This window comes from Ciconia boyciana, chromosome 1 (genome assembly GCF_034638445.1).
Source record: "Ciconia boyciana chromosome 1, ASM3463844v1, whole genome shotgun sequence".
Lineage (NCBI taxonomy): Eukaryota > Metazoa > Chordata > Aves > Ciconiiformes > Ciconiidae > Ciconia > Ciconia boyciana.
This window is the reverse complement of record NC_132934.1, coordinates 132,431,383-132,446,981: the sequence shown is the minus strand read 5'-3', so window position 1 is coordinate 132,446,981 and position 15,599 is coordinate 132,431,383. Positions and strand designations below refer to the sequence as shown.

The following is a 15,599-nucleotide window of genomic DNA, read 5'->3' as shown; positions in this document are numbered from 1 at the left end:
CACAAAGCCCTTCATTCACTCCCCTGCAGTGGGATGGGGGACAGAATTGGGAAAAAAGGTAAAACTCGTGGGTTGAGATAAAGACAATTTAATAGGACAGAAAAGGAAGGGAAAATAATAATAATGATAAAGCAATATAAAAAACAAGTGATGCACAATGCAATTGCTCACCACATGCTGACCGATGCCCAGCCAGTTCCCAAGCAGTCCCGTCCCCCCCCGGCCAACTCCCCCCAGTTGTTTTGTTCAGCATGACGTGATATGATATGGAATATCCCTTTGGTCAGTTTGGGTCAGCTGTCCTGGCTGTGTCCCCTCCCAGCTTCTTGTGCACCTCCAGCCTCCTCGCTGGCAGGGCAGGATGAGAAGCAGAAAAGTCTTTGACTCTGTGTAAGCACTGCTCAGCAACAGCTAAAACATCAGTGTGTTATCAACAGTCTTCTCATCCTAAATCCAAAACACAGTGCTATACCAGCTACTAGGATGAAAATTAGCTCTATCCCAGCCAAAACCAGGACAGCTGGGCTCAGCTGAACAGGCTTGGACCTGATGCAAAGGCCCTGGGGAGGAATCCCAGTTGGAGGGATTCCCAAGGACTTCAGAGGAGTTCCTGTGTCCTCTAACGGGTTTTGCTTTGGCTATAGGAAACAGTCCCCTCCACCAGGTGCCACATGTCCTTCACTGTCGGCATCAGGGGACTTATTGGTGTGCCACAGCCTTCTGGCCTGCCACCCACGCTTCCTGCCCTAAGTGCCTGCATGGGCTATATGGGTCTGGACCTCATCCCAGGCTGGAGTCAGGATGTTGGAGGCGGCCCTTCAAAAAGAGAGATGCACTTTGTCCTTCAGATCAAGCAGGCTTATTCCTCTGTTCCTCCCACACCAGTATGTGCTACACGGTGTTACACGATAAGGTGGCCCTGGTCCACTAGCTCAGTAGGATCTCAGAGGAGCATGGCACACCTCTAAATTGTTGGCCACATCATATGCGCCATTAGGACCAATTTGAGACACATTTCTTTTCTGGGAGAAGCTGTATAGCAAGATGTGGATTGCACATGACAACCTTGTACCAGTTTGCTCTCTATCAGCTCTTGCTCTAGATGTTCTCAAAAAGGCTCCTAAAGGTTGTTATTAATTCATGATTTTAGATGGTCCAGAAGCTTTGTAATGGTGTTTAAGCATGTACGTATGTTTTCTCATAACAAATTAACTTGGTGGTGTAGTAACAAAGTGTGTACTTTTCTGAATCTGTTATCCTACATGACTGGTGGAACATTTAAGAAGGCCTTGGAATGACAGTGGTAGTAAGGTCTACACAGTGGTAGTAAGGTCTACCTTAGAGTTTAGCCATTACAGAGTAAATAGCTGTCTGTGTGTCTTGTGCAGACTTCTAAAATACACGTATTGTGGCAAAACCTTCTAAGTAACAAATGCAATAAAATAACATTTTTCCCTTATATATATATCTTACAAAATAGGACACAGCTTTAGCTATTGATAAAACATCAAAGTACTAGGAGCAGTGTTACCTTTTGAGTTTACTTTCAAAAAACTCTTTGAGACAAACTCTGTTATTTACTAGGGTTTTATATAGGCTTTATAACAAAATATCTCGGTAGTGCCTGATCATTTTTTCCTTGTACATGGAAATCTTAAGCTCACAACATCGATTGTCAAAAACACAAAGCAAGAGTATGTGTGACCTGATAAGTGAGCCCAGCTCTCCTGAGGAAGTCTGATTGGGAGAACTCTTCCCATCTTCCTTTTCTAATGCAGCAGGGCCATGACAAGACTAAAGGATTTAAGTGTCACTAAAATAAAAAATTAATGTTAAATATTAATTACATGGTTATCTATGACATTATAAGATTATATATGATATTTAGGTCAACCTATGTCAGACCTGCTACTCAGGAGCCTGGAGGAATCACCTTCACCCTTGGAGATGTTTGGTTAAGGAATGGGGTCTAAAAGGGCCAAAACCTGGCAGTTCCAAGCTGCTGCTCTCAGTGGGCTGCTGTGGAAGAAGAGGCTGAGATGGATGTGGCAGATATGCGTTTCAATGAGGGTGGTGAAACACTGGAACAGGGTGCCCAGAGAGGTGGTAGATGCCCCATCCCTGGAAACATTCAAGGTCAGGTTGGACGGGGCTCTGAGCAACCTCATCCAGTTGAAGATGTCCCTGCTCATTGCAGGGGGGTTGGACTAGATGACCTTTAAAGGTCCCTTCCAACCCAAACCATTCTATGATTCTGGGATTTTATATTCCACAAAGACTCCAAAATGGCATGCGGTGGAGATAGACATACTGTGGTCACAACCAGACAACTAGCACCATGGGTTTGAGGGCAGGGTCCATCTCTGCTTTTTTTCGCAAAGATGCGCTGCCAGACCTAGGCTGGCTTCATAGTTGTCTGCGTTTACAGCCAGTGAGGCATGAATTTATTTGCTTTTATTTGGAAGGTAGTCTAGAAATTCAGTGTTTTTAAAGGATATAATACAGCTCAAAGCCCAAACTGTTCTTTTATATGACAAAACATGATCAACAATTTTTGATTGACATTCTACTGGTTAAATAATTGGTGAAATGACAGTGTACTGACACAGTTAATCCTTACTTTTTCTTTAAAAACCACTGTTGATTTTTTGCAAGTTGCACTATATATTGTTTTTAAAGGGTTTACTCTTCATTATAGAAGTTAGTTTTTAAATTAAATCTGTTTAATCAAAATGCTAAGGGGCTCATTTAAGTAGTTTCAATACAGAGGCTACTGTAAGTGATTCAGGTGGGTACTCTGGAACACATGCAGAACATTCGAGATTCACTGAACTTGTTTAAGCAACTGACTTAGTAAAAACTAAAACTGATGAGTTCTATACTTTGCTTTCTCAAGACTAATATAACAACTAGGATTGAAACATTTGAAATGGAAAATGGAAATTTTCCAGTTCCTTGCAAAGTTCAGTCAGCTGGACCTGACAACACCACCAGGAAAAAAAATAGATATTTTTGATGATATACAAACTTGCAGATGAATTGTGCTCCCTCCACCCCCTGCTTTTTATCCCCCCAGGCATTTAAAATATCTTGAAAGGCTGCTCTACCTTCTGGAAAAATGAGAAAACATTCTGTTGAGAGTTACTTTGGCTCATTTCATATTTCCTGTTCAGCATTTGTCTTCCATTGTTTTTTTTTATCACTAGGGATATTTGCATGACAATGGGATCTTTCTTGCTTAAGAGTTCATCTGCTCCTGCTGCTAATTTCCTACCTGAAGTTGTAATCTTCTGTTTGTGACATCTTAATTATCTCAACCACAATTAATTGTGATGTCACAAATGGAGGATTATGACTTTGGGTTGGAAATGAGATTGAGAAATTGAAGGAGTTTGAAGAAGCAAAGAGGCCTTTTTTCTTGAAAAATAAAAGAGGAGACAAAATAATTTTGGTTAAATGGAGGCAGTCCTCCATCAGCTTCCTTCTTATAGTCGTGGAACAGACGTTTCTAATTCTTGCTGTCATAGGAGGCTCTGTTGTATTAAGATACTGTGGAGGGGAAGAAGGGGGCAAGGATTTCATTGTGGAGGAAGGGGAATCTTCCCCTGAACAGCCACCCCATGCAGCAAGAGGGAAGTAGAAGTCGGTGGACCCCCAGAGAGGTCCGGGCTCTGCTCGCAGAGAGCAGAATGCCTGGTTGGTATGACTGCAGGTGGTTAAAGGCCAATCCATTTATTGCTTTTCCTATCTTGCAATATTCATTTGGGTTTAGACATCTGAGTTTGAAGAACAAATTTCCAGAAGAGCTTTTTTTTGAGGGGTGCGGGGAATTCCAAAGACTTAAGGAAAAATTACATTCAGCATCCGGAAAACATACAAAGTGAAAGCTTTGTGCTACCCTAGTCCATCATGGCTTTAATTTATTCTATGGACTTGTCATATTTCATTTCTTGGTATGTCACCTTATCCTTTTGTATCCTTCTGCTTTTCTTCCGGAAACACGTTGTTTCCACAGAGATTCTGGGTAGCTGGGTGGCCTGCTGGTGTTTTTGTCAGGACCTTACTAAGACTGTTTATATACTTATGCCATGATTTACAAAGTGGGAATACTTATCTACAGCTGCTATCTCTTCATATCAGAGTGTTTACACAGATTGTGCATAAACACTAGGACCAAGTCATGACTGAAAGAGGAAAAAAGTTAACGAAAAGTGAAGTGTCTTATTTTAACACCTTTACTGTCGTTAGGGAAAGGGCAAAGACTGCAAAGTAGAGGGATGAAAGGGGAGAATGAAACAAAGATTAGCCATGTGGTTTTAGGAAAGTACAGTGTCCTCCAGAAAAGTGTGCACCCATCCTCAGGTGTAAATGGAAGTGACCCTCAGTGGAAGTATGCCAGTCTGCACTTGCTGGGACCCAGGTCCATCCATATCTGTGTACCAAATCTATTTTAACAGTTGGATGTGTACCAGCTACTGCACCATAGCAAAATGGGCCATTTCCTGTCATTTTTTGGAAAACGTTGTAAAAACAGGCATTTGACCATCTGATTAACACAAAAAACGGCAGGGAAAACCAGCTGTTAAGATTTTGCACTCAAACATTGCTGTAAGTCTGCAAAAGCTCTGCAGGCGACAACAGACCCACTGTGATAATCTGACAACAGAACCTGGACCTTCCACGTTGTGATGTGAAGCTCATCTGTGGCACCAAGTTTACCTTGTAGGCAAGTTGGTTTAAAGTTAAATTAGGATGCCTTCAGGGAGGCATAACAATACAAGGTGGAAATAGAATGGGAAAAAAAAGCCGTATGCTGAGAAATGGTTATATCTGCCAACACTTTTTTTTCTTTTTTTCTTTTTCAAAGGCAAAGGCAGTTATGGCAAAAGTGGGTTACCCTCAGTTTATAATGAATGACACATATATTAATGAAGACATCAAAACAGTAAGTGTCAGACTTGCAGCTTTCTTCTTTTACGTATTGCAGCCATTTTTTGCTCTGTTTCATTGCTGTCTAAAATCAAAGCTCTTCTTTTGTTTGGCATGCATCTGGAGTTCTGCTTGCCTGGTTATTTTTAGACATTGAATTAAGTATGCTAGCTCTCATGTCTAAATTATCAATGCCAGTGTGTCTAAGTGAGATGACCACGAGGCCTGCTGGGAGTAAAATGTGCCTGGGTACAAAGAACCTTCCTGCTATTAAACATTTTAAAGGTTAAACATATGCTGGCATAAATTTTGTGTTTAGTTATAAAAACAAAACAAAACAAAAAAATTCTCCTCAAAGTAATGGTCTTCAAAAATACTAATCCATTTTTCCTCAGAATATCACAATTTATGGTGCTCTATACAGGCGCTCCCCACCTCTCCAGGCTATGAATTTATTTATGCTTGTTGGTTGCGATCGTGCCTAGAGGTCCTAACCGATATATATGCCTACCGTGCTGGCTGCTGGACAAGGATACTGTGGGGGGGACTCCTTCCTGACCCAGTATTTGTGCAGCCTAACTAAAGCAGGAAGACAGATGATATATTTTACCATTTTCCAGAGGGCTAACTGTGGCATGCATGTGATGAATTGTATTACTGAAAGTCACAGGCAAAGTAGAATCACAAATGTAATCCTGAACTGGTAAAATACAAGAGTGATAGTCATCTTTGCCAGAGAACATGAAAGAACACTAATAAGAGGCATAATTTATTGAGAAAACTTTGAAGAACCAACTCTACAAACCTAGTCCTCATTTCTAGAAAGGGTAGGGGGAGATGGTGCTGTGAAGGCAGCGTAATGAGACGGAGGATGTGACCAAATTACCACTCAACATATGGAATTATTTGCCCAGATAAGTGGTAATGCCTAGCAAAAAACACTTGTTAATCATGGTTGCAAAACCATAATTTAAATCTGAAGTATAACTTCCTCACAGGTCGTAGGATTGCTTGAAACTGGTGAGAGGGATATCAGCTGGATTCATAAAATATTAACATCCCTTTTTCTTGCATGGTTAGTTGTGTGTGTGTGGGTGCTATTAGATTTGGAGGCTTATGGAAGCATGGAGCCCTATGTAAGCATTTAATGCGAGAAACAGTAAGAATGCAGTGGCAGAACCCTCGGAGGACACAGAGTACGAAGTATTTGTAATAAAATACAAAACAAACTGAAAAAAAGGTCTTTGTTACATTTTTGAAAGTGGTTTTAAAATGCACTTTTAAAAGTAAAAGTAGACCTACTTCCTTATGGAAAAGAGGCTGCCTGGATAATAGGATTAGAAACATGCAGTCTGCAATTCATTGTTGGGTACTTCTGATTTCCTCAGCTGCTCTCTGCGCAGGAAAGAGCTTTTCCGATGTTCCAGTCCCTTGTGTAGATCCATTCAGCCACTGTTTTTTAACTAAGCTCACTAAATATGTATTCTTCCTACCAAGTGTGAAAATTGTACTTGCTTTGATAATGGCTAAAAAATTAGGTGATTACTTGTTTAAAATAAAAGTTCTGATTGTTTTATGTCAGCTTTTGTTTCCTTGGACATGCTTTAAAAATATCTGTGCTTTATCTATACAGCTGAAGTTTACAGAAAGTGACTATTTTGGCAATGTGTTGCAAACTCGCAAATATGCAGCCCAATCTGATTTCTACTGGCTTAGAAAAGAAGTTCCAAAAACAGAGTGAGTAGACAAAAGGCAAATTTACATAGTCTTCTAACAATATTTTAATTTATATTATTTAATTTATACAATTTATGTTTTAATAGAATTATATACAAAGCAACATATTACGATAGAAAAAGCCTATGGGCAAAGCCCTTAGTTATTCAGAAACTCCTGTGGATATTTTTTTTGGTAAGTTCTAGGTATCCCTGTTCTCATGCAGAGTAGTCATTTGCTTGCAACTTAAACTTAATTTAATGAAAAAAGGGATAATTGAATCTCAATTAAAAATGGATTATGTCTCTTGGTCACAGTTAGAATTTGGAATGGTACAGCAGGGATTTATGAAATAATTTTTCTAAGATTGGAACCGTTAGTATGAGATAATGCTATTATTAGTAATAGCAATCAGCATTGTTAGTTACCTGCTGTTGATGGCAATGATATGGAATAAAACATAATTTAATTTACATATGTTATTTTTATTTATTTGTAAACATGAGAGTGCAGATTGTGTCATATACTGTCATAAAATACATGAGAGAATCAGTCTCTTTTCTTAGTGGTGGGTAATCAAGTCCTTAAAATGCAAATTAAAACCTAAACAGAACTTAATTAGTCTAATCACGCTACTTAAAAATGACTCCTTCTACACAGAGACTTTGAAATCAGTGCTGCTGCTTAGCTCCTGTGGTGGTATTTCCTTAGGGCTCCAGAAATTCCTACTCAAACTGAACCATACCTTGTTTCGGGGGTGGCTCTCTGTTGCCCGTGAGGCAGGTAGAGGATGTCAGCAGGACAGGCACAGGCTGTTCCTGGTTAGAATGTTGTAATTTGGCCCCATATTTTCAAGTGGTTGTTTATAGCTTAATTTTAATTGTGAATTTTACCTTCTTGTCACCTTTCTCTGACATTGCAATTGTTAATGCCGGGGGATGATTTTACGGGCTTTCCTGCAGCGCTGGATGCCAGGGCTAGATCATGACAGTATAGTCTCTTCGGACCAACAGTTTCCATGAGAGCAGTGAAATAACACTTACCTCTCTATAGCAATGGTGATCAGCAACCTCCTCCTCGTGAAAGCATTGGGGCAGCACTAATGCAGACCACTTAGATTCTTGGCACAATGGGAAATCTCCCCTGTAAGGAAATTAATTGGCAGGTAATCCCTGACTGTACACCTCAAGGGCTGTAATCTGAGAACTGTCACATGGGTATGCTTAAAAAAATGAAGGTTTTACCTGATTGCTCACTACAAGATTGAACACTTTGTCATGCTTGTCTTTACCATCTTATTTCAAGGACTACTTAACAGCAGCCCCCTCATCACCTTTGTCTTGCTTTTCTCGTCATCCCGTGGGGCACATTCTGGCCTGGAGGATCCCAATTTGATTTGCGGTCTCTTTCTTTTGTCAGCACAGCTATATGCTCTGCCTTCTGTGGGGCTGGGGGGAACCTCCACTTGAGCCCTCAGTTGTAATTATTCCTGCTGGGAGATTATTCTGCCTTTGCACCTGCTCAGCGACAGAAAAAGGGTCTGAAAGTGGTGTCACACTGTCCACTTTTGCTGTGTCTGCTGCAGGGTACCAAGGCACAGAAAGTCATTGGCACCTCCAGTAATTTTTTAAAAAATGTATTATAATAAGCCAATAACTCCCACCCACCAGCCTGAGGCAAGTCAAATCTGGCCTTAAAAATATCAGCACTTGCCACATTTTAACTATCGAACTCTACCGCTTTCTGATACTTTTACTTCTCTTTTTTCTTTCTTTCTTTTCTTTTTCTGTTTTTGATTTTTTAGGCTTTTATATTTCATAGAAATTGGTCTACACTGAAGCTTGGAACTGTGTTAATAGAGAATTACCCTTGGGGTTTTGTTTCTGTTTGCTTCATTCCTTCTTTTCCCTAGTTCAGTGGCTTTTAGCATAATATTTATATTTAGAGATAGATGTTATAAGATGGTCCAAGATGTGGACTGATAAAGATAAATGAGAAAACGAGTGTTTAAGGAAGTAAGTTACCACCTAGTAAAGTAATATCAATCCCCAAAGGTAAAACACTATATTCATTTAGCAGACAGTCCAGATTTCTCAGCAGTATTATTTCAAACTGGACTCACTTTTCTCAGCATAGTCAACTAAATGGAAAATCAAAATGATGGTTCACTCAAAGCACCGGGGAAACACCATCAGGGGACACAGAGGAGCTGGGAGGTACAAGACAAAGGAGTTTGATAAAGCAAGGGGGAATGTGGATGTCAAAGTGGAAATTCAACAGTTTTGTGATCTAAAAAGAGGAAAAACAATCCCCAAAGCAGGAGTAATTATCATAATTCTTTGTCCTCTGTTCTGCTCCCTCCCTCCCTAGCAGTTATCTGCCTTACAGGAAAAAGGAGCATGGAGGAAGTCAGGTGAGGCATTGCTCAAGGCGTGGGTGGGGGGATGTACCCGGCCCAGCTGGTACCAAGAAGCTGTGACAAGGCATCGGGGCGCTGGAGCCACCTGCTCTGCTGGTCCCGGCGCCAGGCCCCCCTGCGGGCACCGCAGCTGTGGGAGGTGCAACTTGCTGTCCTCAGCACCCGCTTTGGATGCCAGCTGTGATCCTAGCAGCTGGCTGGGGAGGTGGCTGTCATCTTCACGGCTGGCTCTATCAAACAAGAGAAAAAGTGCTCAGGTATCAGGAGAGAGATGTATGAAAGGGATTTGTGGCAGGAGCTGAAGAATATGATGGACAAAACAGCACAGGTTGGATTGAGAGGGCTGAATGGAGGAGGCAAGGCTGGAAGGGGGGAGTGTGGGAGGAAGGGGACCAGGCATGAAGACAGTTATAATAATCCAGGTGAGACACAACTAGAGCAGAGAGAGGTGAACGGCAGGGTGTGGGGAAGCGATGGCCATGTGGAAGGGAGACATAAAGGAGAATCAGAGTTTTAGTGGTGTTTGCTTATCCATCTATGGAGCCGTATACGTTCATACGTACAAATATACATACACGTGTGTGTATAAGTATATGTATGTATAAAGACACACCCATACCTTTTTAACAGTGATTGAATCTATCCCTCTTAACACTGATATCATACTTGCAGGTAGCAGGGGATCAGAGGTCTTCTTGGGCATACCACTTCATTATTATTAATCTTTCTCCTTTGAAGTCAGGACATCTCCTCTAAGATTTTTAGACCGGGCTAAATCTTTCTTCACTTTTCACTCAACTTTCAGCGCTGGAGCTGTAGGCATCTAGTAGCCCTATAAGAGGACACAGAGAAAGTGTACTATGAGAAGATTCCTGGGTCTCCTCCAGGACCTATTCCAGTTTCTTGACCACACACTATTGTTTGTAAGCCCTGGCTCTTGGTTCACTGCAGGGGAGGGCATCTCAGAGGGGTGCTGGGTTGGATGCCATTAAGGACAGTGCTCAAGCTCCGTCTGCAAAAAGGGAAAAGCAGCCATGAAAGACACCGGGCAGGCTGTTGTCTGTTGGAGAAATGCTGCTGGAGAGCTCAGAAATCCTGTGGGTGGACCTGCCCTGGAGAAGAAAGACTGGAAAGGAGCCTCCTGGAGCCTTTTCCTGGTCTTTGAACCTCATTTTACCCAGTGATGTGGCACTGGAGGCTGGGCCCAGCCTTACCATCCCAGTTTCTTGCCCAGCCCCAGGGGAGAGAGATGGCAGCCTGGCCTGTGAGGCTAATTCTGTTTCTACACGGGAAAATGTATAAAACAGACTAACAATGAGAAGAGAAAATACACTTTTGAAAGTCGCCTTGAAGATTGCCTTCCCTTTAGAATTTTTTCTTTCTAGTCCTTTCTTGGGAAGAGATTTTCTAGATTCCAGCTTCATTAGCAACTTTGTACAGCCTTTCACTTCTAACCAGCTTAAGTGCGTTATACATTCACAAGTTCATTTTCTTTACTTACATGATTTTTTAAAAAAAATTCTTACTTGGGACATTGAACACCAAATTCTGCTCCACCTGAGTGATTTCTTCGAACTCAAAAAGTTGAGAGAACAAATTGCAAATTCAGTTTGCAGCTTTACAGAGAATTAAATAAATTAATAAGCTTTTCCCTCTATTGTAAATGTTCCCAGTCACCCCTCTTTGTGACTGGCAATGTAGCACACTATACTCTTAACTCAGAAAGGAAGATATTGCAGAAAAAATTGTAGCCTAAAGAAACACAAACCTAAAAGAGTATCTGCCCCACTCACTATCTCAGTGCAGGTTTCAGATTTTATTTCTACAAGAGAAATCTCAAACTTACAAGTGTCAAGTCTGCAGCATTAGGTTTTGACTGCTGCAGTAGCTGATAGGTAGTGTTACAGGACATCATTCAAAGCTGTCCCTTTTTCACATGCTAATAGCAAATGGAAACAGTGTATTCTAGATTTTTTTGTTGTTGTTTGTAATTAATAAGAGCTTAGAGTTTGTTACACCTGTCTTTTTTCTCTATCCTTCTGCTAATAGATCAAATGTACTGAAATTGCAACCAGACCTAGAGCAAATCCCCAGGCAACCTGACTTCAAACTGGCCTGAGAGAACTATTTCTAAATTTGCTTCATGTTAAAATTTAACAGCAACAGCTATTTATTACAGACCTTCATATAGTAATTTGATGCGTTATTAGTTAAAGTCTGTCACTGAAGGTTCAGTCATTTCAAGGAGCTCACTGAAAGAGGATGACAGATGAGAGGTGAAGTTGTTCTGCTAGTCTGAATGGAAACAGTCTTGGTTATTTCTGCTCTTTTGTGGAAAATGCTTCCTAAATCTTTTTGAGAGTGGCTCAGAATGGTACAACAAAATGCTGGAGTGCAAATATGCTCCTTGCCAAGTGTCTAAATGTCAAATATGAAATTCAGCAGTATACTCTGCTTTGTCACTAGAGAACTCTTATTCTTCCTGACTCCTTGGTACAGCTGCTAAGTCTCATCTTCCTAGCTGCTTAAAAACATAACAAACTTCATACAGGGTCATTCTTAAGGCCTCGTTATGAAAGAGCAACTTGGAAAGAAATTAGTTCAGTTTTACAGTGAGAAAATCGAGGCTGCTATCGGTCTTTGGCTCATACTAAGCTCAGGAAACAGGATGGGCTCTGTTATTGCGGTGGTAGATCGTGAAGAAAGAAGCAGTCTCAGGATGGGGATGTTGTGATGAGTCTTAGCAGCTAGTCTACGAGCTACGAGTCTATGAGTTCATAGGTATGAAAGCATGGCCAGCAGTGGTGTGATGTCCTCCCTCAGTAGCTGCCGACCAAATGGCAACAGCATCTGCTGTTGCTCTCGGGCAGAGTGAGGTGCTCCTGTGGTGACAAGTACATGCATCACCGGTTGGCTCCTCACCCACTAAAAATGGGTGCAGACTTGTACTGTTAGAGAGGTGTCGCCTATCAGCGAAGAGCTCTTTAACCACTGTTTGTGGTGGTTCCTATCTTGAACTAGCTGCGGTGAGCCCCTGGGGCTGCAGCAGCAAAGAGGATGGGGAGAAGAGCAAAGCACATTAGTCTGTTTTGAAGTATCTTATCTGTCTCAGGCCCTTGATCCTGTGATTAGTAATGAGAGGCCCTGTAAGATACTTGCTCTAAGAAGGATTTGCAAAAAGAGAGGATTTGTTGTCCTAGAAGCCTTTTTCATGCTTAAAAGTTGCTGTTCAAGAGAACAGAAAGGCCATGGTAAGTAGAACAAGCCAACAGGGTGAGGTGGAAGTCACAGCGCTACATGTCTTTGTTCAAACTTACAGTAAAACCTAAATTAAAGTATTGAGTGTTTCAGATGGGTCCCTTTCAGATGGGTTCTCTCCTTGTCAAAAAAGGGACAGAGTCCTCCAGAGCTACTGCTAAGCCTGGAGAGCAGATCCCACCACACAAGTGGCTGGCTTGAATTCTTCAAAACAGTTCAGCTGATTGCTGCTGTGAACAAACATGAAACTGAAATGTAGTTAATTAAGCCCCCTAATTTTTTCTTTATCTCCTCACCATAAGCATTCTTTCTTCAATTTTCCATTATCTCACTACATTACCTCTAACATTTAATCTCTGTATTACAGAGGAAACAGAAAACACACCAGAAAACAACTTCCCCCTGCTGCTCCCCTTCAGAATCTCCTAGTAAACAAAACAGGGAGAGTTATCTGTGGCAATTAGAGCCTATAATGCGATGGACGGTTAAGATATTTACATGACATCACCCTTTGCTTTCATTGGTTAGTTTTTCTAGTTGCTGCATTGTAAAATAAGCTGCTCAGCTTTGAAGATGAGAGAAGCAGATAAATTTATTGATAAAAGACAGAATGCTGCCATTCTAAAACTCTCCCCTTTGTTGCATGGTTTACGTGGGGACATCAGTTGCCAGAAAAAGTCAGGATCTGCAGATAACTCATTCATTTGATGGTGCTATTTTAAAGCACAGATCGTGTATGTGAATGTCACTGACATCACACATTTTCCATGTTCTGATAGATCTTCCTTTGTCTTACTCTTTGTTTTGCAGCTCCCATCTCTTCTCTTTGAAAGAAATTTTCCAAAGCAATTGCATTGAATTAATTTGGCTTTACAAAACTTCCAAGTAATGCATTGCTAAAGACATCAGGATGTTCCTGTTTGGACATTTACTAGAGTTGCTTCTAATTTATTATGAATTAACCACTAATTCTCATCATGTTTATTACTTTTCTTTTATCTCAGTTCTTCCTTATAAAATCATAAAGTGAAATCTTGGACTCACTGAACTCAGAGTTTCATCTGAGGGGATTTGGATCTTGCTGAAACCAGTTGAGATTTTCCACTCATATGTGCAAAACCACTGTCAATATTGATGAGCTTAGGCTAAGGAAATCTGTAAATTCTATTTGCTATTCAAATCTAGGTTTCCCTCCAGTACGTATGAGAAATCTAACTATGAGAAGAAACACTAATATTCCTTTTAAAATTTGTTTTGCCTTGCAAGAGGTCCCTTTGTCTATGAGCACACTGATAGCCGTGTTCATTGTGTAGGGTACAGAAAGTGAAGCTGTTTATTTTGAATTTAGGTTCCCAGAAAGCACCTGCCCATGTTGCTGGCATCATCCTAATTGTTCAAGTAGTTGTTCAGCAAAGTGTCTGAAGCCACTTCACTCGTTTCAAAATACTCTCCTCTAATTTCAAGAGGGAGTTTCTCCACACATGGTTGAAAGACAGCTAAGAGAGTTTTCACAGCTGCTATCAGTGTTGTAGCCTCTGTTGGGTGAACCTCAGTTCATCAGCATGGCAGACCTCACAAGCACAACGGTCACTTAGAAATAAAACAGATTAGGTAATTGCAAGCTTAACAATTGCTCCTGTTGAGCATTCATTGACTGTATGCACTTAAAATAAAGCCATTAAACAATAGATTTCAATGTTCTAGAAGGTGTAGGTAGCATGTGTTGAAATGGAGAAATACTTAACTTTAATGTATCCTAAGTCTTTTACATTTTTGCTTCCTTCCACTGAGTTCACTTTTTATCTTTGCTCATTCTATTCATAACAATGTGTAAGTGTATTGACAGCCAATTTCTTTTGCTCTTACTACAGGTGGTTTACAAGCCCAACTACTGTAAATGCTTTTTATAGTGCATCTACCAACCAGATCAGTGAGTATATCTGACTTCTGAGCCTCCTTATAAAGTGCCTGTTTGGGAAATGTATGTGTCAAGCTTCAGATAATATCTGTACAGTTTTTGTGTTTGTGACTGAAAATCAAAACCTCAGACCTGGTGATTCAGCTGTGAGACATTTAAAGTGAGAGGATAGTTCTGGAAAAGCAAGGGGTCCCACAAATTTGAATTACTGTTGCTTAATGAGTTACTCCATGCCAGCGGAGGTGCAGTGACTACTTGTGTGGGTACTCTGTCCATCGCAAATTTTAGCTTAAATCACTTTTATTAAAGCTTAATGTATCTGTCTTCTGTTTTCTGTAGCAAAAACGTGTATACATACCTCCATAAATATACAGTAACTCTAAGTGATAGCAAATCAGTCCTCTAGTATTAATAAATATGTAGCAATAAACATGACTAGAGGAGACTGTGATATAGACCAGAAAACCTGAGAAGTGGTGTCCAGCGGATTTGTTCAATACCTTCAAGGACAAGGAATGGTATCTACAGTTAACTTAGAATTCTTACCTGTATAGTTTGATGAAATTATCTTGTACAGTACAACCTGTCTTATGCTAATTTTAGTTACTGGTTGTTTTTCAAGAGCATAAATCCTGGTTTGGAAACATATGAGGTAAAAGAGCTGAGTTTTTCAAAGATGTGCATGGATTTGGATGTTCATTTCCCATTTGCTCTAAGGGGACTTTGCACAGAAAATTTCTAACTGGCTTTAAAAATATATTCCAGTATTTCTATGTACAACAGTGTTATCTTTACCCTGACACTTCTCTTCACTTTTACTAGCTTTGCAAGTTAAATCACCCTTCTTGTTCTGTGCCGTCAGGGTCTGGAAGGCAGCTGCCATAACCCCTGTGGTCTCGGTCCCCAAGGACAGGTGTGTCAAAAATCGCTGAGTGACTCCCCCTTTTTCTCCTAAATCTCTTTTGGTTGCAGAGAGAAGTAGTTTTTGAAAGGCACAAAATGAATGTATTACACTGAAGAGGTTACAGCAGAGGACTGGCAATCTGGGTCTGTTGGTATCTGCTCCTAACGATTTCTGTAAACAATTTTTGCCTTCAAATCACTCACTTAAATTCTTTTGTGTCTAAGTGAGCTCATTTGTAAAGTGTGTGTGATAATTAGGCAGTTATTTTGATTAAAATTAGTTCTAGGCCTAGACCGCTCTACCTTAATTAGAGGGCTGCCATCATTAAGCAGCCACATTTTTGTTGATCATCTGAGGGAGCACTTGAGGCAGACTTCCCTGAGCTGATCACGGCTCTGAGGTACACGTGCAGCATGACAGCTGCTGTTCCTGCTGAACTAAGCACCGGCCACCAG

At 40.8% G+C, this 15,599-nt stretch overlaps 1 protein-coding gene across 1 annotated transcript in view; it reads left to right on the top strand.

The window, feature by feature from the left end:
• PHEX (phosphate regulating endopeptidase X-linked) overlaps positions 1-15,599 on the top strand; it is a 116,165-nt gene that overhangs the window by 71,571 nt on the left and 28,995 nt on the right. The window contains exons 13-15 of the mRNA XM_072848910.1: positions 4,868-4,945; positions 6,563-6,666; positions 14,194-14,252. Of these exons, the coding sequence (XP_072705011.1) occupies positions 4,868-4,945; positions 6,563-6,666; positions 14,194-14,252 (241 nt within the window). The remainder of the gene's footprint in view (positions 1-4,867; positions 4,946-6,562; positions 6,667-14,193; positions 14,253-15,599) is intronic.